Genomic DNA, 25,779 nt, shown 5'->3' on the forward strand with positions numbered 1-25,779 from the left:
CCCCTATGGTGCCAGGACAGCATGCCATACCATTTTGGAAACTAGACCCCTTGAGGAATGTAACAAGGGGTAAAGTAAGCCTTAATACCCCACAGGGGTTTCACCACTTTTGCATATGTAAAAAAAAAAAAAATTCTCTCACTAAAGTGTGTGTTTCCCCCCAAATTTTACATTTTTACAAGGGTTAATAGCAGAAAAGACACCCCAAAATTTGTAAATACATTTCTTTGGAGTAAGGACATACCTTATTTTTTGATTTAGGCTTGGCGGTTGCACAGCAGGTCTTGCTTGAGTGGGAGCACAGTCAGGGACCTTGAGCTTGATATGGAGCCAGGATGTGGGACCCCCCCTCAAGGAGCTCTAATAGGGGGGGAGCACTGAGCCCTAAAATAGGGGAACACTATGGGGGACAACGGGCCATAACTGGGGTAGACAGGTGGGGTACAGAGGCCCGTAATATGGGGTACAATGGTCCAGAAAATTATAACATAATATAACAGGATATGTTTCCAGAATGATCACCCAGAGCATAGCCAAAACTAAAAAACATATGCCCGCCCCAAACCCTATGCTCAGAGTCCTCATTCTGGGAATGTGATGTGTGTGGCAGTCCCTAACCTGTTGCCTCAAATGCGCACCCGCTCAGGTGGAGAGAGAGCGCTGCGCATTTGAGGCAACATAAGTCCCCGATGATAGTGACTCAGTGACCTATGACCCATTTTTCAAAAAACACCCACAGAGGTCTAATCAGGTTTTGTTTTTTTCTCAGTTTTTTGGGGGCAATTTAGTGATTTTATGGGGGTTAAATTTTGGAATGTACTCTGGACTTGGTACATTGGTCAAATTATGGAAAATTCAAATGAAAAGGGAAAATTTAGTGCTCCATGGAAGTGTGATACTCCCTGAAGCAGCCTATGCAGAGGCCCGGATTATCTGGGCAAGTGTCGCATTGATATGTGGTGTCCTTGCGCATCCCCTTCCTGAAAAACACACTGCATTTTTTCTGGGTTCGTCCCTTCTTTCCAGTGGGGGGGGGTGAGGGAAATCACACCTGGAAAATGCTGGCCGGGGACGATCCTGGCACCTATAACTCCAGACCCTTGGGAAGTCCGGCCTGATCTTTCCCGGTCGCTAAAGATCAGGAACCTTAGGACGACTTCTTGGTACTGGAGGAAGGTCCCTGTGTTGCCAGCGTACTGGGATAGTACAAAAGCGTTGTACATGGCAACCTGTACCATGTAGACCTCAACTTTTTTGTACCATGCCCGTGTTTTCCGCATGGCGTTTTATGGCTTGAGGACTTGATCTGAGAGATCAACTCCCCCCATATACCGATTGTAGTCCAGAATACAATCGGGTTTGAGGACCGGTCCCACGGTAACTCACACAGGGACAGGGGTGCTGCCATTCCCATGAATAGTGGCGAGTATAAGGACATCCCTCTTATCCTTATACTTCAACAACAGGTTATCATGGGTCAGGGCACGGGACTCACCCTTGGGAATAGGTGTCTTGACCAAATTTAGAGGGAGGCGCCTCTGGTTTTTCCGCACGGTCCCACAAGCGGACGTGGATCTGGCAGAAAGGGATTTGAACAGAGGGATGCTGGTATAAAAGTTATCCACGTATACGTGGGTGCACAAGGTCCCAAACGAGTTTCCCGCTAACACCCAGAGTGGGGGGACATTCTGGGGGTTCAATACGGGAATCTCGTCCCTCATATACTCTAAACTTGCAAGTGTACCCGGAGGTACTCTCGCAGAGTTTATAGAGCTCCACACCGCGCCCGCTTCGAGAGAATATACTGGCGGAAGATGAGTCTCCCATTAAAACTGATGAGACACTTCTCTACCGAGAGGTCCCTGAGCGGTACGTAGGCCTCCAAAAATTTGGCCCCAAAGTGATCGATGACCGGCCTCACTTTGTAAAGCCGGTCATGGGCGGGATCACCTTGGGGCGGACATGCCGCATTATCTGCATAATGCAGGCATTTCCGAATAGCCTCAAACCGCCTCCGTGCCATTGCCGTACTGTAAAGCGGGGTCTGATAGAGGACGTCCCCGCTCCAGTAATGATGAGCACTTTGTTTTTGACCAGGCCCATATGCAGCGAGAGGCCCCAAAATGTCCTCATTTCCGCTGCATCAATGGCGTACCATTCATTGGGCCTGGCCAAAAAGGAATCGGGGTGGTGGGCAATGAACTGCTGGGCATACAAGTTCGTTTGCTCCACCATTAGATTGACCAGGCCGTCACAAAAAAAACTTTAAAAAGTCCAGATCAGTGAAGCCAGCATGGTCAATCCGGATTCCTGAGTCGCCAACAAACTCAAGAATCCGTGGCTGATAATCCTCTGGGGGGCTCCAGACAGGGTCATTGGAAGGGTGCTCCGGTGCACTTGTCTGGGGGGGCCGGACTCCTATTATGAGCGGCATTGCCACTTGTACTAGTGTCGGCCACTGGGTCACTCATGTGTATGTGGTGCTTGGTGTACTACTTTATATAACAGTGCGTTATAATTGGGGGGGGGGGGGGAACCGCTGTGGCCAAAGAAAAAAAAAAAAAAGGTGGTGCACGCAGCTCCCTGAACCCCTAATAGGACCTGGGATAAAGGATCAGAACCTAAGAGGACCCTGGGGGACCTATTAGAGGGTCGGGGGGGGGGGGGGGGGGGTTATATAAAAAAAAAAAAAAAAAAAAAAAAGGGAGGTGGCGCACGCAGCTCCCTGAACCCCTAATAGGACCCTTGGGGACCTATTGGGGGGGGGGTACTTTTTTTTCCCACTTGTAACTTTATTACTCCTACCTGTCCCTATACACTGCTCTCCCTATTGTAACACTCCTGAGGGGGCTTCTCCTCACTGCGGCACCCGCTGACTGAACGCAGAGAGTGGGTACAACAGTGGGAAGGAGCCGTTAACCCCTCCTCTGCCGCTCTGCTATTGGCTGGACGATCGCCAGCCAATAGCAGCGTTGCTGGGGCGGTGACAGTACTGTCACCGCTCCCCAGCAACAGTAGGTGATTGGCGGTGTATTGTACACCGCCGATCACCATTTATTTCCAGGTCATCACTGACCCGAATGACCGGAATCACCGCATATCGCCCGCGCGATTTCACGGAAAATCTACGGAGATCGCCGACATGTGGGGGTCCCGGGACCCCCCACGGCGTTTGCCTGGGACGCCTGCTGAATGATTTCAGCAGGCGTCCGGTTTCGCAACCTGCCCGGCAGGATGCGAAATTCGCTGGGACGTATGAGTACGTCCCTGGTCCTTAAGACCCAGGGACGTACTCATACGTCCGTGGTCCTTAAGGGGTTAAGATTACATTTTTTATAGAAGTAATTACAAATCTAACTTTCTGCAACCAGTTGATTTGAATTTTTTTTTTCCATCGGAGTACCCCTTTAAGCACTGTCCAATTTAGCAGTGTAGTCCTGGTAGATCAGAAGATTAAACAAGTTCAATCTCCAAGCAGAATTAAAATCCTCCTTGGAAGTTTCGCTAGGGACATGTGAACTAGGCAAAAAACTCCGTCAAAATGAGAGAGGCTGCTGTAAGCGTATTTACAGTATACAATAGAGTAACCAATACAGTTACAATGGAGCCTACCTCCTGCACTCAGATCAAGTGGTGAACTGGGGACTGAAGAGCAGTTGATTGTTTCTTACAGCCATATCTAGAGATCAATAGAGGTCTCAGCGCAGAGACCCTGACCAGTTAAAACTTGACATGTTTGTGTGACAAATGCATTAACAAAATCAGTAATGCCAAGGGGTAGCCTTAATTTATCACCTTGCCCACAGCCACACCGTGTGGGGCTCTCTTCATACACACTAAGCACTTTACTTAATAGCTGTATAAATAGACAAATAAGGAGCTCCCCCTAGAGGTTGTTTAGGAATTAAGCAATTCTAACATGTAACCACTACTGTAGTACTGTGATTGAGGGGCTTCTGCCACTGCTTCAGCTTTTGGGGCACTACAGCTAAACACATTTTATTCCCCTAAGAACCAGGTTGAAATACAACAATGCAAAATGCAGCATTAGGTATGTCTAATATGTTCCACATTGTAAATGTTCTCCAGAATGAAAATCTACCTTAGGTGGAAGGTCATCCTCACTATCTGAAGACTCACTGGAACTTTCCCAATGCATCTCCTTCAATCCAGCAGGGGTTTTAGTCGGGCTTGTCACCTTTGTCGTGGGCTGAGATGAGCTCAGAGTCTTTATCCCCTTGTCAGACAGCTTTCCCCGTGGTGTTTTAGGGTTAGCTGGTGCTTCTTCCTTTAATAGTCCAAAGAAAATAAATAATGACTAAATAAATGGAATAGGAATTTTTTTTTTTATGTTCCAAAAAGCTTGAGAACTTTATTTTATTTAATTTTTTATTATTCATTATGCCCAGGCTGCCGGAGTTAAAAAAGGAAATTTTTTTGTACTCAGTAAAATCTCTCTCTCGTAGCCTTCAATGGTGGACACCTATACTGATGGGTATATGCTCTTGCCACTAGGAGGCGCTAGCACTAGGGAAGAAGAATAAAAATAAAATAAAATAAAAAATCGGCTCCTCCCTGGCAGGATATACCCGCCCATCTGGAAGTGAGGCAATTCGTTTTGTCACAAAACAGTAGGAGAAGCCAACAAAGAAATATGCTCAAAAGGACCCTAGAAAAGAATACCGGATACAAAAACCCAATAGCTGGCCCAAAAAATGAAGAAATGGGTGAGTGCGGTGTCCCCCCCCCAATGAAGGCTACAGGAAAAATTTTACGGCGAGTACAAAAAAAATCTCCTTTTCTCAGTCGCTCTTCATTGGGGGGTACACCTGATGGGACGTACCAAAGCAGTCCCCTAGGACCTAGGAATAGTGAAAGAGAATCAGTCCCGAGACCGAACCCACTCGTCTGTAATGCCTGCAGACGAGACTCCAGGCCAAAGAAAAGCGAGGCCTAGAAACAAAGCTCCCCGGAAGATCCCCCATCCATGGAGATGGACTGGGACACCAAAGGAAGGAACTGTCCTTTGCAGAGACTCTAAACCTACAGCCGGAACCATCCCAGAAGGAGGTAGGAAATCAACTCTAAGGAACACAGAACCAGACAGAGGGCTAGCCAGGCTGGGAAACAAAAATGGAAAATGGCACAACAAGAAGAACCCCATCCAGAGTCAACCGATTCAAGAGACCATAGCAGAAGAAGCCCAAGAGAGCAGTGTATGCCTGAGCAGAAGGAGAGCACAGAAGGTGGATGCCCAAACATCACCAGAGGGGGAAAAAAAAAAAAAAAAAAAAAAAAGGACAAACTGGCTCTAGAGAGGCCTGGTGCGGAAGAGCGAAGATCTGAACATCTGCAGAACCAAAACCCCTATCCAGGAGCCCACCACGAGCACCTGGGAGGTGACATAGCTCAACTGGTGTAATCCAGACAACCGAAACGCCCATCATCTCAGAGAACATGGACCCTGAAGGAGAAGATGGAAGGGAATAATGGCCAAGAAGGAGCAGAATGTCCAGAAAAGGGGCATCCCAACACCGGAGCGACAGACATGGGAGCTGGAGGTTCCTGAGTCACCTGGAAGACTGGCACAGAAGAATTAACAGGCAAGAAAGGAGTGGAAGACCCTGAAAAGTAGTATCCCGGAACACCTGAGCGGCTGACATGGGAATTGGAGGTGCCCAAGTCTCCTTGAAGACTTACACCGCAAAACGCTCCAGGTGACAAACATCCGTACCGAAAGACCGCCCCATATATTAGATTGTGGAGAAATCTGGGCAAGACTGCTACAAATGCCCAAGACCTCAATCATCACTAAGGCCCAAAGAACCAGGAGGGCCGGCCTAGAAAAGAAGGCATGCCACAGCATCCCAGGATAGTGTCCAAGACAAGGAGACCAAACGGTCCTGGGCCCCATTGGTCCAGAGCACTCCGAAGCAACAACCCGTCAGGACAATAACAAAGGGGGAACAAAAAGGGAACCCGGCTGGGACTCCCAGGCTCTGGGCACAGAAAGGTTACTCTAGAAAACTGTGGTGTCAGTGTAGCACAACTGACACTGTCAAAGGGAAGGTGGAACACACCCTACCAGGGAGATTGTGCCTAGGGGGGAGGAGAGCAATGGCAGGACCCAAACGAAAGACTGTGGTTAGACCAGCTGTCACCGAGCCACACATGATAGCAGAAACCCCTCCAACAGAGGGGAGCGCCAAGGCTGCCTTAGCAGCAGTAGATAACCAAGAAACAGGAAGAGAGCCAGGCTGCAATAGTGGGCAGTAAGCACACAGGCAGAGGCAGCGAAAAGCTCTTCTGAATGCTCTCAGCGAAAAACAAGGGCCCAGCCAGCTATCCCACCTATAAAAGTGGGAAGAGAGATGGCTCCATCTTGGTAGTAGAAAGCGACCAGCGAAATAGTCCCCCTAGTGGAGGGGAAAACAAGGGGTGGCCAGGCTGGTCGTGTGTAAGGCAACCGAGCAGGTGCCTGAGCCACCCTGCATAAGAATCCATGAAGATACTAGGGATCGACCAATATCGTTTTTTTAGGGCCGATACCGATAATCGGTGGAGGATAGGGCCGATAGCCGATAACTTATACCGATATTCCGGTATAAGTTATCGGCTATTTATCCCCCCGCGACGCCGCTGTAGATCATTGATTTAAAGCGGGCGCTTTAAATCAATGCACTGCAGTGGCTTTTGCGGTGCCATAGGCCGCCGCCGCCACCACCCGCTTCTCTCCCCCTACCTGTCAGTGTGGTCCGGACCATCTCTCTCTCTGGTGGCTGTCATGGTGGACGAAGAAGAAAAAAAACATTTAATATATGGTCCCCAGACTGGAAACCTAGCAAGATTAAACCGGTAAAAAGCAGACATTACAACAAAAGGCTGCAATAGCTGTCTGCCTCCACAAGGGGAAGCCAAACAAAGGACCAGAAAGTAGGGGCTGCAATCTATTGAATGGCCACAAGAGGGGGGTAAGAACATGGACTGAGAAACAAAATATTTTTATTTTTTGTAAATTAAAAGAGTGCAGGAAGCATTGCGCCGTGCAGGGACCCTGATGCCGGAACTTGCCGGACCCCGGGAGAGAAGGGCCGAGAACTGCAGACTGAGCGCTCCCGACCCATGCAGTGGGCCCAATCACTGCCGAGCAGGGAGCGTGTAGCGAGGAGATGCCGGAGCCATATGGCAGGCCCCGTGGTCCAGGTGCTCGGCCTCCCGTCGCCCTGGGAACAAGGTGAGGGAGAGGGGTGGAGCATGTGAGGCGCATAATGGTGCAGATGAAAGGAAAGTGAAAGTGCAGGCAGTGAAAAAGGTGGCTGGCAGAGGAGCAGTGCCGGCTGTCTATATATGTACAGCACCACTGTTCAGTGAGAGAATGAGCTGCCGCACCGCCCACTGAGCCCCCACACCCGAGCGCCCCAATAAAAACTGTCAGGAATATCCCCCCGACAACAACCCCCCAACAATCCTTAGGATTAACCTGTGTCAGGGTGTAAAAGCGGGAGGGGATGAGGATTGCTGCAGGCATGGTGTTGCCAGTAACGTGACCCGGAGGCCATGAGGTTGGCCAGGCACAGCCACGTGTAATGGCGGCTGAGGAGATGGCGCTGGGGAAAAGGGACCCCAGGATGTAGAAACCCTAGCAGAGTACAGAAGGGGATGCTAGACATACTCACCAACAGACTCCATCTTCTCGCACTCACACAGGCATCTTCAACCAGCTTATGGCCACGCTGCATCATACCAGGTTAAGATAGCGGGGGCGAGCAGGAGCAGTGGGGGACCCGGACACAGGGTACAACCTCCAGGCGCTGGCCATTGGCAAAAAAGGGGTTGACGGCCCATACGGTTAAGTTCCGTGCTTCTTTGTCGCATATGGGAGAATAGGTAGCGTCATGCTCCTGAACCCTCACCTGAAAAAGGGAGAAAAAAAAAAAAAACTTAACAGCCCTTACTAGAAAATTTAAAAAAGACCAGGTCTGGAGAGCACCAGACCTGTGTCTTGCCTCCTACTGACACTAGCTAAAACTGATTACCTCACTACCAGTGGGTGGGTATATCCTGCCAGGGAGGAGCCAACTTTTTTCCCCTAGTGTCAGCACCTCCTAGTGACAAGAGCATATACCCATCAGTATAGGTGTCCACCAATAACGAGCGACCGAGAAATAATAAGTTTTAATTTAAACTTTCCCATCGCCTACAATATCACTGTCCCATCCTCTGGTGTGGGGGTCTTCCTAGATTTTGGTGCCCAACACATCACACTGCGTTGAGCTTATCACCGTCCGCAGTAATGTAACTGCCTGGGCACCAGGAAGAAGGCCGAGCCTGTTACATGACACTGCCACTTAGCCCATCACAGGCTGAGGTGTGAGATCGATGGTATTGGCGAAAAGCTCAGCGCAGTGTGACATGTAAGGCACCAAAAGCCAGAAGAGGACCAGGGCAGGAGAAAAGGACCGCTATATTTGGAACACTGGAGGAACGGTGGAAGGCAAGTTAAAGCTTATTTTATATAGGCAGCATGAGACAGAGGCAACTGCCTAAAGGTACCTTCACACTGCCATTCACATTAGTCATTCACAACGGAAACTACTGGGTCCTGACAGACCCCATTCACTTGAATGCATGCACTACTTTTTCTCCGCTAAAATCCAGTCATTCTGACAGAGTTGCCGACGGAGCTCCAAATAGCAGAGTTCAATGGCAGTGTGAAAGTACCCTTATTCATTCATTAGGATTCGAAAATGCCAAAGAGAACGTCATCCAGTTTCATAGGCTGGAATTTCTAGCTGCACAGACATTGGCAACAAATCTGCTTCATGTGAATACACATCATTTATTTGTTCATTGCTAGGTTTACTGTTGCTTTAGATGCAAATCAAAAGACACCTAGGAGACCATGAGTTGCCATTCCTTGGTCGTACCATAGATACTTTTGCACATGTGGAGTTACTTTAGCAGGACCCACTTTATTCTTTGAGAGCAATAGGAGTTTTACCTTTACATGCAGATTTGATTTTTCCCACCCTAAATGATGCTATCGTATTGGCTAAGGTGCCTTTTCCTTTCTATGGCATAAGCAGGAGTTGGAGCTGAAGTTCCCACCTACAATTGTTATACCATATGTTAAGCCTGTAATCACAAAACCAATGATTCCAGATTCCACCATTCATACCCTCATACCTGTTTAGTTTCCTCCCCATCATGTACAGATTTGCTCTCTGAGACACGCGCTTGCACATTCTTTACAACCTTTGGACTCTTTGTAGGCAACACTGCTTTACCCTTGGCTGGACTGTCGAACAACGGTGTGGACGTCAAAATGGGAGTAGGCGTAGACACTTTGTGTTTCGCCAAAGCAATCACATCTTTTTTCTTCTAAAAATATAACCATGTTTGGGAAATCATCCTTGACAAACATTAAAATTTACAGCATATATCAGCTACTAATGTGACATTAAAGCAAAGCAAGATACCAGAGTTTTTACAGGCTCCTCTTCACTATCCGATGAGTCGCTGCTGTCCGAGCTCTCCACCGCTGCAGCCGGCTGTGTGACTGCGACAGCCTTGACAGGACTTTCTGCCTTGGTTTTTGCTGCACTTCCTGATTGCTGGGACAGTTTTGCTGCATTTTCACTAGACTTCACAGAACCCTTTGATGCCTACCATTAGAACAAGTTTGAACATTACCGAAAGGGAATATTTAGCACCTTTAGCACCATGTATTAAAAAAAATTAAATAATATTTTGCTTTTGTGTCTACAGCTCCCATATCTCCATGGTAAAAGACTGCAAACAAATCCTGCGTAGTCTGACCCCTGCCATTATACATCCTCCTTTGTTTCTAACTTCTAGTCAACCAACCAAGTGTATCTTCAAGAGAAGCAATAATTGAAGACTGTGGCACAGAATATTAAAGTTACCGTTCATTGTGATGTGTTCTGCAAAGACTGTCCTAAGAAAAATAAACTAGTAACTGAATGGTTAGCTAACAACATGAGATATTTTCTAACCCAAGAACACAAATACTGCACCTGGGCTGGTGAGAGATCCTCATCTGAAGAGTTGCTGGACTCTGAAATGTCAATTGAAGGCTTTGGGGCAGCTTTAATCTTGCCTGACGCTGGAGTAATCGACTTCTTTTTGGTGGGGCTCAGTAGTGCCGCTGATTGAGTTGCTGCAGTCTTAACTGATGCAATTGCTGCTACTTTTGTTTTCTGTGCTTGTACAGTCTAGAAAAAAAAGGGAAAGGTGGGGGGGGGAGGAACAGTTAAGTTTTTGAAAAATAAATAAATCACCTTTTTCTGGCATTTCAGCATTGACTGTCTATGCTCAGGATAGGCCACTATAACCAGATTGATGGGGATCAGTCACCAATCATAAAACAAGATCTCAGTTGGTACAAAAGTGTGCAACATTTCACACTTATGTCAGTCATAGGGGGGGGGGGGGGGGGGGGAATTGTCTGTCAGTCTAATTTATTAAAATCTAAGCTAGCATATATTGTAGCCAAAATCTTCACCAGCTTGGGGCATGAGATGGGGTACAGGCGCAGCAAAGTCCGATTCAACAGGCTGTAGACTCTTAATAAATCAGTCGTATCCAACAGCTGCCCAAACCTTACAAATAGGAGATTTTTTTGTACTCCCCATAAAATATTTTGCAGCCTTCATTAGGGGACAAACAGACCATGGGAATATACTCTTGCCACTAAGAGGCTCTGACACTAGGAAAAAATATAAAAGTCGGCTCCTCCCTGGCAGGATATACCCGCCCACTGAAAGTGAGGTAATCAGTTTTGTCACAAAGCAGTAGGAGAAGCCAACCAAGAGACAAGTCTGAAACACCCAAGAACTGGAAAAGGCTATCCGGACAAGAATGAAGAAATGGGTTGGTGCTGTGTCACCCAATGAAGGCTATGAAAAAGATTTTATGGGAAGTGCAAAAAAAAAAAAAAAAAAAAAAATTAAAAAAGAAAAAAAAAAAAAATCCTTTTCTCGGTCGCACTTCATTGGGGGACACAGAGACCATGGGACGTACCAAAGCAGTCCCTGGGGTGGGAAGAACACCACCAGAGGAGGGGAGTCAGTCCAGAGACCGAACCCCATCCGGCCGTAAGACACACGGATGAGGCTAAGAGGCTGGGCTAAGAGGCAACAGAGGCCTGGAACTGAGCGTTCGGCAGTTCTCACCGTTCATGAAGATGGACTATGATGCAAAGGAAGGGACAGTCCGTAGAATAGACTCTAAACCAGGGGTCCTCAAACTACGACCACATGCGGCCCGCCGAGGACATTTATCCGGCCCGCCGCTGCCTGGGACATCCGTGTCCCGAAAGAGGTTTTCAGGACACAGGGATGCGCTTTACTTTAAAAACGCAGGGGCCGCCGGGCAGGTGGCGCACGCAGGGACATCACCCATAGCAACGGAGTGCGGAGGAGCGGGGCAGCGATGAGGACATGCACTGGCCAGCTAGGTAAGTTTCCAGCGGCACATCAGCTTCGGTGCTCTGACCACCGCTCCTTCGGTACCGGGACTTACTGCTATCTCCGGACCGGAGGAGCAGTGGTTGGAGCACTGAAGTGGGGCAGAACACAGGCATACAGCCTCCAGCCATACACTGTATGGCTGGAGGCTGTATGTCTGTGGGGGGAACATTATACTGCACCTAATTGGGGGCGGACATTATACTGCACCTAATTAGGGGGGGGGGGACATTATACTGCACCTAATTAGGGGGGGGGGGGGGGACGACATTATACTGCACCTAATGTGGGGGGGGGGGGGACTGTGCTGCCAACCCTAATGTGGGGGGGGGGGAGGGGGACGACTGTGCTGCCAACCCTAATGTGGGGGGGGGGGAAACTGTGCTGCCAACCCTAATGTGGGGGGGGGGGGGGAACTGTGCTGCCAACCCTAATGTGGGGGGGGGGGGGGAACTGTGCTGCCAACCCTAATGTGGGGGGGGGGGGGGGAACTGTCCTGCCAACCCTAATGTGTGTGGGGGGGGGGGAGAAACTGTCCTGCCAACCCTAATGTGGGGGGGGGGGGAACTGTCCTTCTCCGGGGGTCCTCTTCTCCACTCCGGGCAGGCTCCGGCCTAGTAACGCAGCATAGACGCCGCTGCGCAGTGACGCCCGTGCGCAGCGACGCACCTGACGTCACGGCGTAGCGGCGTCTATGCAGCGTACTAGGCCGGAGCCTGCCCGGAGTGGAGAAGAGCACCCCCGGAGAAGGACAGCCCGGACCGGTTCACCATCCACCCGGAATGCCGCCGGACACTACAGGAAGGATGGATGGCCCGGACCACCCCCATTACGGGTAAGTTTAATTTTCTATTGACTCGGAGGGTGGGGGAGGGGCCCGACCGGTATAGCGGTATGGGCAAAAATCCATACCGTGAGAAAAAAATAAAAAAAAAACGGTATCCGGTTCATACCGGTATACCGCCAAGCACTACGGCGATCGCGGTGCGGCGGGGGCTTGGCTGTCTGTCGCGTTGCGAGCTGGGCATTATCGGCAAGGTAATTGCCGATACCGATAATGCCCAAAATCGTGATTATCGGCCGATAACATCGGCCATACCTGTAATCGGTCGATCCCTACTACAGTCAGCTATTTGAGGCGGGGACAATACAAATTTGAAGTTATGTATTGTTATTTGATGTTTCATGCCAGCTTTGGAGAAATTTATCTGGTTTGCATTGGCTTTCAATACCAATAAAAACGTGTTTATAGATTTTAAAAAGTTGAAATAAAAACCAAAAAACAATACTTCAAATGTAAGTTTCAGCCACCTTGATAAAAATGTTTGTGCGCCCTGGAGCGGAAAAAAATAAAAAAATAAAATGCAGCACTGTCAAAAGTTAACGACAAACTTCATAATTTTGTGCCTACAGCTCCTACATAGGCCTAACTGTTTTCATGGTAACAGAATAAAGACCACATGCTGTAGTCTGATCTGGCCTGTCTGAAGTATGTTACACAATGTAAACAGATTTTCTAAAGGAGTGGTGGGCACAAAGCTATAATGTAATTGAAAAAAAAAATTGTGTGTGTGAGACTTCACATACCACTTTTTCATCTGAATCCGAAGAGTCGCTGCTTTCAGAGTCGGCATCTGAATCTGGAACCAGTACAGTGGCTGCTGCAGGTGGTTTTACTGCCGGGGTGCCCAATGGAGCTGAAGCATTTACAGCAGGACTAGGCTATAAAGATAATAAAAAATATATATGTACTAAAACACAATACCCAGTGATAGAGGACCAACTGCTTTGAGCTCAGTTTACTATTACAAAGAGGCAAGAGAAAAGAGCCATGTCCTCCAAGCTCCACTTTTGCTTTTGTCAGAGGTAATTGTGGACCTCCACTGTTGCCCGTTTGCTACATATCTATGATATTTTAGGTCACTGAAAAGATACCCATGCTAGGAAAAAGATTTTTTAACCTACTGTAAAATCTCTCGAAGGATCCATTGGGGGACACAGACCGTGGGTGTATCTTGCTGTCTCTAGGAGGTGTGACACTATGGTAATAAAAAAAAAAAAAAAGTCAGCTCCTCCCAGCAGGATATACCCGCCTTCCGGCTCTGAGCTAATCAGTTTAAGTTCTAGAGCAATAGGAGGAGACCAATAGGTCAAGGAAAACCCAAAAACTGTCCGAGAACCCGAAGGAAAAACATAACTGAACACACCCTCGGACAGAGAACCAACGGGAAACAAACCCAAACAAAGGGCGGGAGCTGTGTCCCCCAATGGATCCTTTGAGAAAGATTTTACGGTAGGTGTTAAAAAATCTCCTTTTCTCTATCGGCTCCATTGGGGGCTCCAGAACGCGGGACGTACCAAAGCCGTCCCTTGGGTGGGCAGATAAGTAATCAGGCAGACGGCCGATCCACTGCCGTCTGCAACACTTTACGTCCCAGACTAGCATCAGCCGATGCAAAAGTATGAACTCTGTAGAACCTCGAGAAAGTGTGCAAAGACGACCAGGTAGCCGCCTTGCAAATCTGCGAGGCCGAGGCTCTATTCTGGAGAGCCCAGGATGCCCCGACAGAACGAGTTGAATGAGCCACAACCCTGAAAGGAGGAATCTTCCCCTTGCAGCGATAGGCTTCCGAAATGGCGGACCTAATCCACCTAGAATTAGTGGCCTTGGAAGCAGGTTGTCTCTTGCGACGACCTTCCATAAGGACAAAAAAGGAATAACACTGACGAAACGAAGAAGTGATGGAGAGAAGCCCTAACAGCCGGACTACATCCAGCTTGTGTAGCAAGCGCTCCCTAGGATGAGAGGGAGTAGGACAAAAAGGACGGGAGGACAATGTCCTCATTGAGATGAAAGGCAGAGACCACCTTGGGCAAAAAGGAACGATCTGGCCGGAAAACGACCTTGTCCTGATGGATCACCAGAAACGGAGAACAGCAGGAAAGAACTGCCAGTTCAGACACCCTCTGGATGGAGGTGATAGCCACAAGAAACGCCACTTTCCAAGAAAGGAGGCAGTGAGAAACCTCTCTAAGGGGTTCAAAGGGTGCACCCTGGAGGGCACTCAGAACCAAATTTAAGTCCCAAGGGGGAGAAGGAGACCAATAAGGAGGAACAGCGTGCGCCACTCCTTGCAGGAAAGTCCGGACATGAGAATTAGAGCCAGGGGCCGCTGGAAAAGAACAGTAAGGGCCAAAACCTGACCTTTAACCCCTTAAGGACACATGACGTACTGGAACGTCATGTGTCCACTCCCGATCTATAACGCGGGGCCACGGCCGGGACCCGTGGCTAATAGCGCGCGGCATTGATCGCTGTGCCGCGCGCTATTAACCCTTTAGACGCGGCGTTCAAAGTTGAACGCCGCGTCTAAAGTGAAACCGAAAGCATGCCGGCTAGCTCAGTGGGCTGTTCGGGATAGCCGCGGTGAAATCGCGGCATCCCGAACAGCTGACAGGACAGCGGGAGGGCCCCTACCTGCCTCCTCGCTGTCCGATCGCCGAATGACTGCTCAGTGCCTGAGATCCAGGCATGAGCAGTCATGCGGCAGAATCATCGATCACTGGTTTCTTATGAGAAACCAGTGATCAATGTAAAAGATCAGTGTGTGCAGTGTTATAGGTCCCTATGGGACCTATAACACTGCAAAAAAAAAGTGCAAAAAAAAAGTGAATAAACATCATTTAACCCCTTCCCTATTAAAAGTTTGAATCACCCCCCTTTTCCCATAAAAGAAAAAACAGTGTAAATAAAAATAAAAATAAACATAAATGGTATCGCCGCGTGCGGAAATGTCCGAATTATAAAAATATATCGTTAATTAAACCGCACGGTCAATGGCGTGCGCGCAAAAAAATTCCAAAGTCCAAAATAGTGCATTTTTGGTCACTTTTTATATCATGAAAAAATGAATAAAAAGCGATCAATAAGTCCTATCAATGCAAAAATGGTACCGTTAAAAACTTCAGATCACGGCGCAAAAAATGAGCCCTCATACCGCCCCATACACGGAAAAATAAAAAAGTTATAGGGGTCAGAAGATGACAATTTTAAACGTATTAATTTTCCTGCATGTAGTTATGATTTTTTCCAGAAGTCCGACAAAATCAAACCTATATAAGTAGGGTATCATTTTAATCGTATGGACCTACAGAATACATATCAGGTGTCATTTTTACCGAAAAATGTACTACGTAGAAACGGAAGCCCCCAAAAGTTACAAAACAGCGTTTTTTTTTAAAATTTTGTCGCACAATGATTTTTTTTCCCGCTTCACCATAGATTTTTGGGCAAAATGACTGACGTCATTACAAAGTAGAATTGGTGGCGCAAAAAATAAGCCATCATATGGATTTTTAGGTGTAAATTTGAAAGAGTTATGATTTTTTAAAGGCAAGGAGCAAAAAACGAAAATGCAAAAACGGAAAAACCTCCGGTCCTTAAGGGGTTAATGGAACCGAGAGACATTCCCAGTTCCAGCCCCGGCTGTAAAAAAGGAGATAAGACGGGGAACTGAGAAGGTCACCGGGGAGAAGTCCTGAGCTTCACACCAACTAAAATAAGGCTGCCAAGTACGGTGGTAAATTCTTGCGGTGGAGGGCTTACGAGCCTTGAGCATGGTGTGAATGACTTGTGAGGAGAATCCGCGGGCCCTCAAAACCGCCATCTCAACCGCCATGCCATCAAATGCAGAGACTGTAAATTAGGGTGGCAAAGAGGACCCCGAGAGAGTAGATCCGGGCGGAGCAGAAGGCGCAGAGGAACGTCGTCCAGGAGCCTGACTAAGTCGGCGTACCACGACCTTCGGGGCCAACCTGGAGCTACCAGAATGGCGGGAACGACCTCTGCCTTGAGCTTCCTCAGCACCCTGGGAAGGAGCGGAAGAGGAGGGAACAGATAAGGCAGGGCGAAGGAATCACTAGGGCATTCACGGCCAAGGCCTGAGGGTCCCGGGACTGACACAAACTGAAGAATTTTCCGATTGTGCCGGGACGCGAAGAGGTCCACGTCTGGAACGCCCCAGAGGTAACAGAGCTGCGTGAAGACCTCCGGATGAAGAGACCACTCGCCGGGGTCGGGAGAGGACCGACTGAGGAAGTCTTCTTCCCAATTGAGCACTCCTGGAATGTGGATCACCGAGATGGCCGGAACCTGGCTCTCCGCCCAGGAAAGAATTTTGGTCACCTCGGCCATGGCTGCCGAGCTGCGGGGGCCACCCTGTTGATTTATGTACGCCACGGCCGTGGCGTTGTCTGACTGAACGCGGACAGGAAAGGGACTGAAGACGGGATTCCAATAAGTTTATCGGAAGAAGGGTCTCCTGGGGAGACCAGACACCCTGGACCGTCCAATCCCTGACACGCCGCCACAGCCTAACAGGCTGGCATCCGTAGTAACCACTTGCCAATGAAGGGGAAGGAAGGACCGCCCCTGGATAAGAAGGGGCGAGCGGAGCCACCAGAGCAGAGACTGACGGACCCTGGGAGGTAGAATAATCTGGCGATGGAGGGACAGGGGTGACCTGTTCCATCGAGAGAGAATCGCCAGTTGGAGAGGGCGGTAATGGAACTGAGCAAAGGGCATGGCCTCCATAGCTGCCACCATCCGACCCAGGACTTCCATAAAAGTGCGGATGGAGACTGATACCTGAGTCCGCAGGGAGCGGACCCCCTCCCGGAGCGCCAGACATTTGTCCGGCGGAACATAAATTCGGGCAGAGGCCGTGTCGAATCGAAACCCCAGAAAGGTTAGAGACTGGGTAGGCCAGAGGACTGACTTGTCCCGATTGACCAGCCAGCCGAAACGAGTCAGAGTGTGGAGAGTGACGTCAAGATTCTCCCGAGTCTGGGTTTTGTTTGGAGCCTTGATGAGAAGGTTGTCCAGATAGGGTATCACCGAGATGCCTCTCGACCGTAAAAGGCCCATCACTGGCGCAAGGACCTTCGTAAAGACCCGAGGAGCCGTGGCTAGACCGAAGGGGAGAGCTACAAATTGAAAGTGCCCCTCTGGAACCACAAAGCGGAGGTATCGATGATGGCCCGAAAATATTGGCACATGGAGGTAGGCATCCTTGATGTCCACTGAGGATAGGAACTCCCCCTGTTCCAGGGACGCCACCACCAAGCGAAGAGATTCTATCCGGAAGCGGCGGATGAGAAGACGACGGTTGAGACGCTGGAGGTCTAGGATTGGTCGTACAGAACAGTCCTTCTTGGGGACCACAAAGATTTGAATAGAAACCCCCGAAAACGTTCCTCTAGGGGGACGGGAACAATCACCCCCTGAAGAAGCAGGGACTGGAGAGCCGCACGAAATAGCTTGGCCAGGGGAGGGACCGGGGGGCCCGGGATCGAAAAAAGCGATCTCTCGGGAGGGAGGCAAATTTGATTCGGTAACCGTTCGACACCACGTCTCTGACCCAAGAGTCCTGAATGTGTGAGGTCCAGATGTCTCGGAAACACAAAAGACGACCTCCCACCTGCAAAGAAACCGCGGGTTCAGGCCTTACTTCATGAGTCCGACTTCCATGACTACGAGCCCGGAACGAGGGAGCCTTCTAGCCCCTCAAGGGCGCCTGCCCGGACCCTTTGTAGGAGCCAGAGGCCCGAAAGGACCGAAAGGAAAAAGACTTCCTTTGGGAAGTACAGCGAGCCTTATTTTGAGGTAACAATGAACTCTTACCTCCTGTTGCCTCAGAGATATCTCAACAAGGCGTTTGCCAAAAAGACGGCAACCCGTAAAGGGAAGCTCAGTGAGAGACCTTTTAGAAGCGGCATCCGCATTCCAAGCTTTAAGCCACAGAGCGGCGGAGGGCTGCTAGGTGACCCACAGCAAAAGCAGAACAGCGGGCTGCCTGCATGGAAGCTGCGCACAGAAAGTCCCCAGCCTTAGCGCAATGGAAAGCCAGAGCAGATAAATCCTCTGGAGGGGATCCCGCTAAAATATCCTGATGGAGCTGTCGACACCACTCTGACAGGGCCTTGGACACCCTTGTCGAGGCGAAGATGGGAAGAGGAGAAGAGCCAGCTGCTTCAGTAGCGAACTTCGCTAAAGATTCTACCTTTTTGTCCGTGGGAGCCTTGAAGGCAGCGGCATCTGCCAGAGGCAGTGTAGTCGCCTTTGGGATCCGGGAGATTGGTGGGTCCACAGAGGGAGGGGAAGCCACCTTAGCGACAAAGTCCTTGTCAAATGGATAACGTTCTCTAATTTTCTTGACTCCCGGGAATCACTTGTCCGGATGCTTCCATGCGGATTCCAGAATGTCGTCTAAGTCAGCGTGAGAGCTGAACCTTTGAGGTGCTGGCTTAGTACGATGAAAGGATACTCCCGGAATGACATCCGAAGATCCTGGGTCCTCCAAGTGAAAGGCGTCTCTTATGGTTGTCACCAATGAGTTCACCATAGCAATTGAGTCCGAGCGGTCCTCTGGGTCAGATGCCGGTTCGGAAGCCTCATCCACTAGTTCACCAGGGGAATGTGAATGAGTAGAGGCAGTCCTGGTGGGGTGGGGGGGTGCGATCCAGACCGGGTACGCGGCTCTGGCGTGGCAGAGTGGCGACTCCGAGAACGTCCTCTGGGGGAGTGACCTTTGTGCCCAGATAGGGGGGGGACCCGCAAGGGTCTATCCATAGACTCGATGGAAGAGTCAGACGAGGCACCCCTAGCACGCTTGTGAGAGCGTGAAGTATAAGGTGACGAAGAGCGGGCCCTCTCAGAGGTCCTGCGCAGGGATGAACCCTTCAAAGCGGACACCATTTTGCGGGAGGCCTCAGCCACCAAACAGGAGACTTGGGTCAAGTCAGCCATATACTGGGTCAGGGAAGAAACCCAGGCTGGAGGAGCGGCTGAACCCACTGGGACCGAAGGGGCATCAGGGGGCACCAGAGGGTCTGGGGGAGCAGAGGAGCAGGCAGAGGAGCAGGCAGAGCAAGCGGGCTCAGTGGAGCCAGGCATCTTGGTATTGCAGTGCTTACAGGTATAGTAAGTCACTGAATTCCCAAGTTTCTGTTTATAGGGATGAACCGCCCTGGGTACGGACATAATGGGGTACAAAAAAGAGAAGACAGGCACTTTCTCACTCAGATCTGTGTCCCCTGTCAGCTGCAGTGAGGAGAACTTGCTCCGTGCAGCCAGCTAGACTGAAAAGGCCAGCCAATAGGGAGGGGCGTGCCTGAAACAAGGCACGTAGTAACTGACCCCTACACACAGAAAATCGTGCCCACAGCGCTGATTGGGCGCTGCTTCGTGCCCACGAGAGCTCCCCCAGCTAGCACAAAGCCTAGCTGTATATGCGCTCGGGGGAATGGCCAGAGCAGCCAGAGCGCCGGCAGAGGCTGAGAGCGCTCGAGCCGAAGAAGCGCCGCGAATGACAGCCGCATATAAGGCGCTGAGTAGTGGCCAAAACACACACACAAAATAAAGGATTTTATAACACATGTCTTATAAAAACATGCCCCCTTAGTGTAATTGCTCCCCCAGTATAGTGCAGCCCCTGTAAAACAAGCCCCAAAAAATGGGTGGGCCAAAACAGGGGGTCTCCAGAGGTTGCGAGGCTGTACCAGTGTAAAAAGAAGTTTCCTCAGTCAGAAGAACTTACCTAATGAAGTCTTCAGTGAAGTCTTCAGTCAGCTTATGGTCCCTGCATCACGCCTGGCTGCTATGCGCGAGCGAGGCGAGCAGAGACATAGGGGGACCCGGACCCAAGAGATACCACCCAGGCGCTGACTGTTGGCGAGAGGGGGTTAACAGCGCATATACGCCATGTCTGTGCCCCCTTACTCGCAATGGGGAAACAGTGAACCGCAGTTCCTGAGTCCCGACCTGAAAACAGAAAGAAAAGGGAATTTAAAAAACTAACATGTCCCTATACTAGGAAAATAGAAAAAACAGAAGACCTGGTCTGGGCAACCCAGACCAGTCCAACTCCTTCAGACACGAAGCTTAAACTTACTAGCTCAGAGCCTGAAGGCGGGTATATCCTGCTGGGAGGAGCTGACTTTTTGTTGCCATAGTGTCACACCTCCTAGAGACAGCAAGATACACCCACGGTCTGTGTCCCCCAATGGAGCAGATAGAGAAAACAGTTCAGTATGTTCCCAACTAAGAGTTACCTCATCATCACTATCGGAGTCCTCGCTGCTCTCTTCAACCACCTTCTTGGCAGGAGTTGTTGCTGCTGCTGGACTGGCCTGGGACACCGGGGTCGCATGTGTAGATTTAGTTATGGACTTTGCTGGATGTATTGGGGTTGTCACCTGCTGGCAAGTCAGAACAGATGATCATCAGTTGCACACCTGCTCATGTTAAAAGGGCATGTGTGGCCAACAAATGATCCAGCAATCACTCGTGTGGCCCTCTCACTGCATGAACGTTGAAGCTTTGTAATACAAAAGTTGATCTACAAGCCCCTGGTTGACAGTGCATTGCCCAGTATAATATGGCCTTAATACTGAAATCCCAGATCAGGAAATTAAACATAGCCCCAGAGGATGGGGAGGTCGTTTTCATAGAAAGTATCATGCACAGATCTTTCTTTAGAGATAGCAGTATGGGGTCTAGTGAGGCAAACAGAACATACCTTGGAGGTATATTTAACATTTAGCTTGGGCTCTATTCAGACTAAGTATATACACATACACATTTTAAATAGCTTTTCATGGCATATATGTTAAATGCCATAATATCCTATGCTGGATGGATCCTTCAAACAGTTGCCAAAGGCTATGTTCACACAGTATCTGGAGTATTGAAAATATGTTCATTTTATAAGCAATATGAACCCCGATTTTTTTTGGGTGTTTTATGCAAATCAGGTCTTTAAGCACACAGTTTTTGGGGTGTATTTTGATACATAAAATGGTATGAAACATGCATGGCATTTACCATCCATAGGCTTTTATGCCATCTGGTACCGAACAACGCATGACCTGGAGCTTATGGGTGACTATGCCACCGTTAGGCATCTCAATTCTTTGTGTACACACTAAAAGTAATGTGAGAAGGGCTCAAGTATTCAGCTACTGGTAAAGGCCCCATTACAAGAAGATTAAAAAGCCCGGCTGCAAACTATTGCTCAAAAGCTTTGTCTTATTATTCGACAACTTTTTGTTCAGATATATCGCCCTGATTTACTAAGAATGGAGTGTAGTTTTCTTTGTGTTTTTTTCCTTCAAACATATTTTTCCACAGTATTTACTAAGTGTTCCCTACATTTTCCTTTGGCACAAATTCTGGCGCAGACAGAATATCTGGCGCACAACGCAACAAAACGGGTCGGGTTTACTATAGTAACTCAGGGCTATATTTAGCTTACTGCAGCATCTCTTAACTTTGTTCTCCCTTGCAGCAAATGATCATTCAGCTGTGGGTTTTCCTTCTGATAACCGTAGATACAGGACAGCTGTCTTTCAGACTTCGGAATACACACACAGTTAATACCAGATTCATATAACATTGAGCAGCCACTGTGTTGATCAAAACTAGATAGTTGCAATATGGCAAATCCTGTGCTGTGAGGTATTAATACCTTAGCGTGTGACTCGTCACTATCTGAATCCTCCGTTTCTGAGCTGTCACGTGTGGGCAGTGGGGTTCTGGCTTTTTCACCAGCTGCATTTGCGTTCACAGGTTGTTTGGGTCTCGTGGACGGAGTATTCACACCCGACTTTGGAAGAGAACTTGCAATTTTCTGGTAAAAATAAGTAAAGAAATAGCTGTCCAAGGTGAAATGTATCACATACCTAAAAAGGATCTGATAGACCAGTGTTCCCAGCTGTTGCAAAACTACAACTCCCGAACATCCAACGCTTTGGCTGTACGTGCATGCTGGGAGTTGTAGTTTTGCAACAGCTGGAGGCACAAGGTTTTGGAAAACACTGTGCTAAACATGAGAAGGGCTGTCTTAAAGGTTCCCGAGACCTTCGACTAACATGTCAAGTGATGTGTAGGGTGATATTTATATATTCCAGTTGTATATATGACGGACTGTCCTAATGGAACAATTCCCTTAAAGGGGTACTAAAGGAGATTGGACACTTATCTCCAATCCTTTTGAAAGGGGATTCATTTTCCTAATCTCCTGCACCGTGCGGGGGTGGGGGGTGGAACAGCCAAAGAGCTGTACTCTTGTATCTCCGGCTCTCCCATTGAGATGCATAGATGGGATGTGTCGAGCACCTCTTTGTGCGGTGGTCAACACAGCTCTGGGCACAGGGAGAGCTGGGGTGCGCAGCAGTCGGACCCCGTGAACTGATACTTATCCCCTATCCTTTGGATAGGGGATAAACTTTCCTAAACTCCTTTAAAATGATAAAAATGGGCATTGTCAAAACCTTTTCCCCCTGATCCTCATCACTATCAGAGTCCTCTGTTTCTGAAGAGTCATCGGCGGTTGTTGGCGCTTTTTGCAAGGTTGCTGCCTTTTTAGCAGCTGCTGAGCTCGGCACGGATTGTTTCACAGGAGTGGATGGAGGTTTCGCACTGTATGCTGGAAGCTGACTGCTGGGTTTCTGGAAAACACAAAACATATGTTTTAGAGAGCTTGATACATTTCTATTTCATACAGAGCTGCACACATTAAGCAGCCATGAAAGTGTATAGCACATACCGTGGCCTCCGGCTCCTCATCACTGTCTGAGTCATCTGTTTCAGAGGTGTCATCTGCAGGTGCTGTTTGCAATGGAGTTGAAGTCTTTCCAATTGCGGAGGCTGTTTTCTTATCAGATGCTTGTGGCTGACTGCCAGTCTTCTAGTAAAACGCAAATGTTTATGGATAAATGGTTACCTTTAGTGATACTAAGCATTTCCCATTCAGACAGGGCCACACACTTATTTGCCTACCGTTAATGCCTTGGCACCCAGCTCTTCATCACTATCAGAGTCATCTGTTTCTGAAGAGTCATCTACTGGTATATTCTGTGGAGTTGCAGCCGCTTTCTCCTTAGCGCTTGAAGTTGGAGTTTTCACATTTGATGCCGGGAGAGGCTTGGCAGCTTTTTGCTGAAATAAATCACATATACCTAGATAAGAACGAGCTGGGATAGGATTGTGTATTGCTAAGACCTTAGTATCTGCCTCATTATATAAATGGAAATACTATTTTCTAACACGATAACGTCACTTTGAAATATTGACATGTCGGTGTGAAATGTCAAACACTCCTTATGCAGGCTCCATCGCTTTTCCACAGTGCGCTCCTGCCCTCACCCTTAGAGAGATAGCAGTGCTGAAGAGAAGTGATGGCCGACTGAACCCATTACCGGCTGAAACAGCACCCAGGTCTCAGCCGGTAATTGCCTGAACGGGCTGTCACTTCTTTACAACAAGAGCGCATCTCCGGGGCAGGAGCGCACTGTAATGAAGCGTGCTGCCCAGTCTTTCATCCATCCTACTCAGCTGGTAATCACGTCTTATGTGCATGGTCTGGAGCAGCTTTAATTTACCACTGTGAAGACACCAACAAATGGTACTGCACAGTGGAGTTGAAAAAGGAGATTTTTTAACACTTACCGTAAAATCTCTCTCTCAAAGGATCCATTGGGGAACACAGACCGTGGGTGTATCTTGCTGTCTCTAGGAGGTGTGACACTATAGTGATAAAAAAAAAAAGTCGGCTCCTTCCAGCAGGATACACCCGCCTTCAGGCTCTGAGCTAGTCAGTTTAAGTTCCAGAGCAATAGGAGGAGACCAATAGGTCAAGGAAAAACCCCAAACTGTCCGAGAACCAGAAGAAAAAACATAACTGAACACACCCTCGGACAGAGAACCAAGGAAAAACCCCAAAAAGGGCGGGAGCTGTGTCCCCCAATGAATCCTTCGAGAAAGAGATTTTACGGTAAGTGTTAAAAAAACTCCTTTTCTCTATCGGCTCCATTGGGGGACACAGACAGTGGGACGTACCAAAGCCGTCCCTTGGGTGGGCAGATAAGTAATCAGGCAGACGGCTGATCCACTGTCGCCTGCAAAACCTTACGCCCCAGGGTAGCATAAGCTGATGCGAAAGTATGAACCCGATAAAACCTTGAGAAAGTGTGCAAAGACGACCAGGTAGCAGTCTTGCAAATCTGCGAGGCCGAGGCTCTATTCTGGAGAGCCCAGGATGTCCCAACAGAACGTGTGGAATGAGCCACAACCCTGAAAGGAGGAATCTTCCCCTTACAGCGATAGGCTTCCGAAATGGCAGACCGAATCAACTTACAAATGGTGGCCTTGGAAGCAGGTTGTCCCTTGCAACGACCTTCCGTAAGGATGAAAAAGGAATCACACTGACGAAACGAAGAAGTGATGGAGAGATAAGACCGAACAGCCCGAACCACGTCCAGCTTGTGCAGTAAGCGCTCCCTAGGATGAGAAGGAGCCGGGCAAAATGACGGGAGGACAATATCCTCATTGAAATGAAAGGCCGAGACCACCTTAGGTAAAAAAGGTCTGACTGGAAAACAACCTTGTCCTGGTGGATCACCAGAAACGGAGAACGGCAGGAAAGAGCAGCCAATTCAGACACCCTCCGGATGGAGGTGATAGCCACCAGAAACGCCACTTTCCAAGAAAGGAGGCGGAGAGACACCTCTCTAAGGGGCTCAAAGGGTGCAACCTGGAGGGCACTCAGGACCAAATTCGATCTTCCGATTGTGCCGGAACATGAAGAGGTCCAAAATTGGATGCACAGAACCGTCCTTCTTGGGGACCACAAAAAGATTTGAATAGAAACCCCGAAAACGTTCCCCTGGAAGAACAGGAACGATAACCCCCTGGAGAAGCAGAGACTGGAGAGCCGCTCGAAACTGCTTCGCCAGAGGAGGAGACTGGGGGGCCCGGGATTGAAAAAAGCGATCCCTCGGAAGGAATGCAAATTCGATCCGGTAACCGTTGGACACCACGTCCCAGACCCAATAGTCTTGAATGTGAGAGGTGCAAATGTCTCGAAAAAGTAAGAGACGACCTCCCACCCGAGAAGAAACTGCGGGTGGGAGCCTCACTTCATGCAGAAGTGGGCTTGCGGTTGCCTGATTTGGGCGCAAAACGCCCGGACCGGTTGGAGTCCGACTTCCAAGACGGGCGAGCCCGGAACAAGGAAGCCTTCTTGTCCCGCGAGGGCGCCTGCCCGGATTCCTTGTTGGAGCTGGAGGTCTGAAAGGAAAAGGCCTTCCTTTGGGAAGTAGGGCGAGCCTTATTTTGAGGTAACAAGGAACTCTTACCTCCCGTTGCCTCGGAGATAATTTCATCAAGGCGTTTGTCAAAAAGACGGCCACCCGTAAAGGGAAGCTCGGTGAGAGATCTTTTGGAAGCGGC

General features: G+C 49.1%; 1 protein-coding gene across 6 annotated transcripts in view; it reads right to left on the reverse strand.

The window, feature by feature from the left end:
- TCOF1 (treacle ribosome biogenesis factor 1) overlaps positions 1-25,779 on the reverse strand; it is a 129,204-nt gene that overhangs the window by 60,169 nt on the left and 43,256 nt on the right. For 2 of the 6 annotated variants that reach the window (XM_056516940.1, XM_056516935.1), the window contains exons 12-21: positions 23,329-23,487; positions 23,096-23,236; positions 22,821-22,997; positions 22,016-22,177; positions 20,601-20,747; positions 13,077-13,211; positions 10,038-10,235; positions 9,480-9,665; positions 9,187-9,381; positions 4,103-4,288 (exon numbers count right to left, since the gene is read on the reverse strand). In XM_056516940.1, the coding sequence (XP_056372915.1) occupies positions 4,103-4,288; positions 9,187-9,381; positions 9,480-9,665; positions 10,038-10,235; positions 13,077-13,211; positions 20,601-20,747; positions 22,016-22,177; positions 22,821-22,997; positions 23,096-23,236; positions 23,329-23,487 (1,686 nt within the window). The remainder of the gene's footprint in view (positions 1-4,102; positions 4,289-9,186; positions 9,382-9,479; positions 9,666-10,037; positions 10,236-13,076; positions 13,212-20,600; positions 20,748-22,015; positions 22,178-22,820; positions 22,998-23,095; positions 23,237-23,328; positions 23,488-25,779) is intronic. The other 4 variants (XM_056516937.1, XM_056516936.1, XM_056516939.1 and 1 more) reach the window with 4 other exon arrangements.

Source organism: Hyla sarda, chromosome 4 (assembly GCF_029499605.1).
Source record: "Hyla sarda isolate aHylSar1 chromosome 4, aHylSar1.hap1, whole genome shotgun sequence".
Taxonomy (NCBI): Eukaryota; Metazoa; Chordata; class Amphibia; order Anura; family Hylidae; genus Hyla; species Hyla sarda.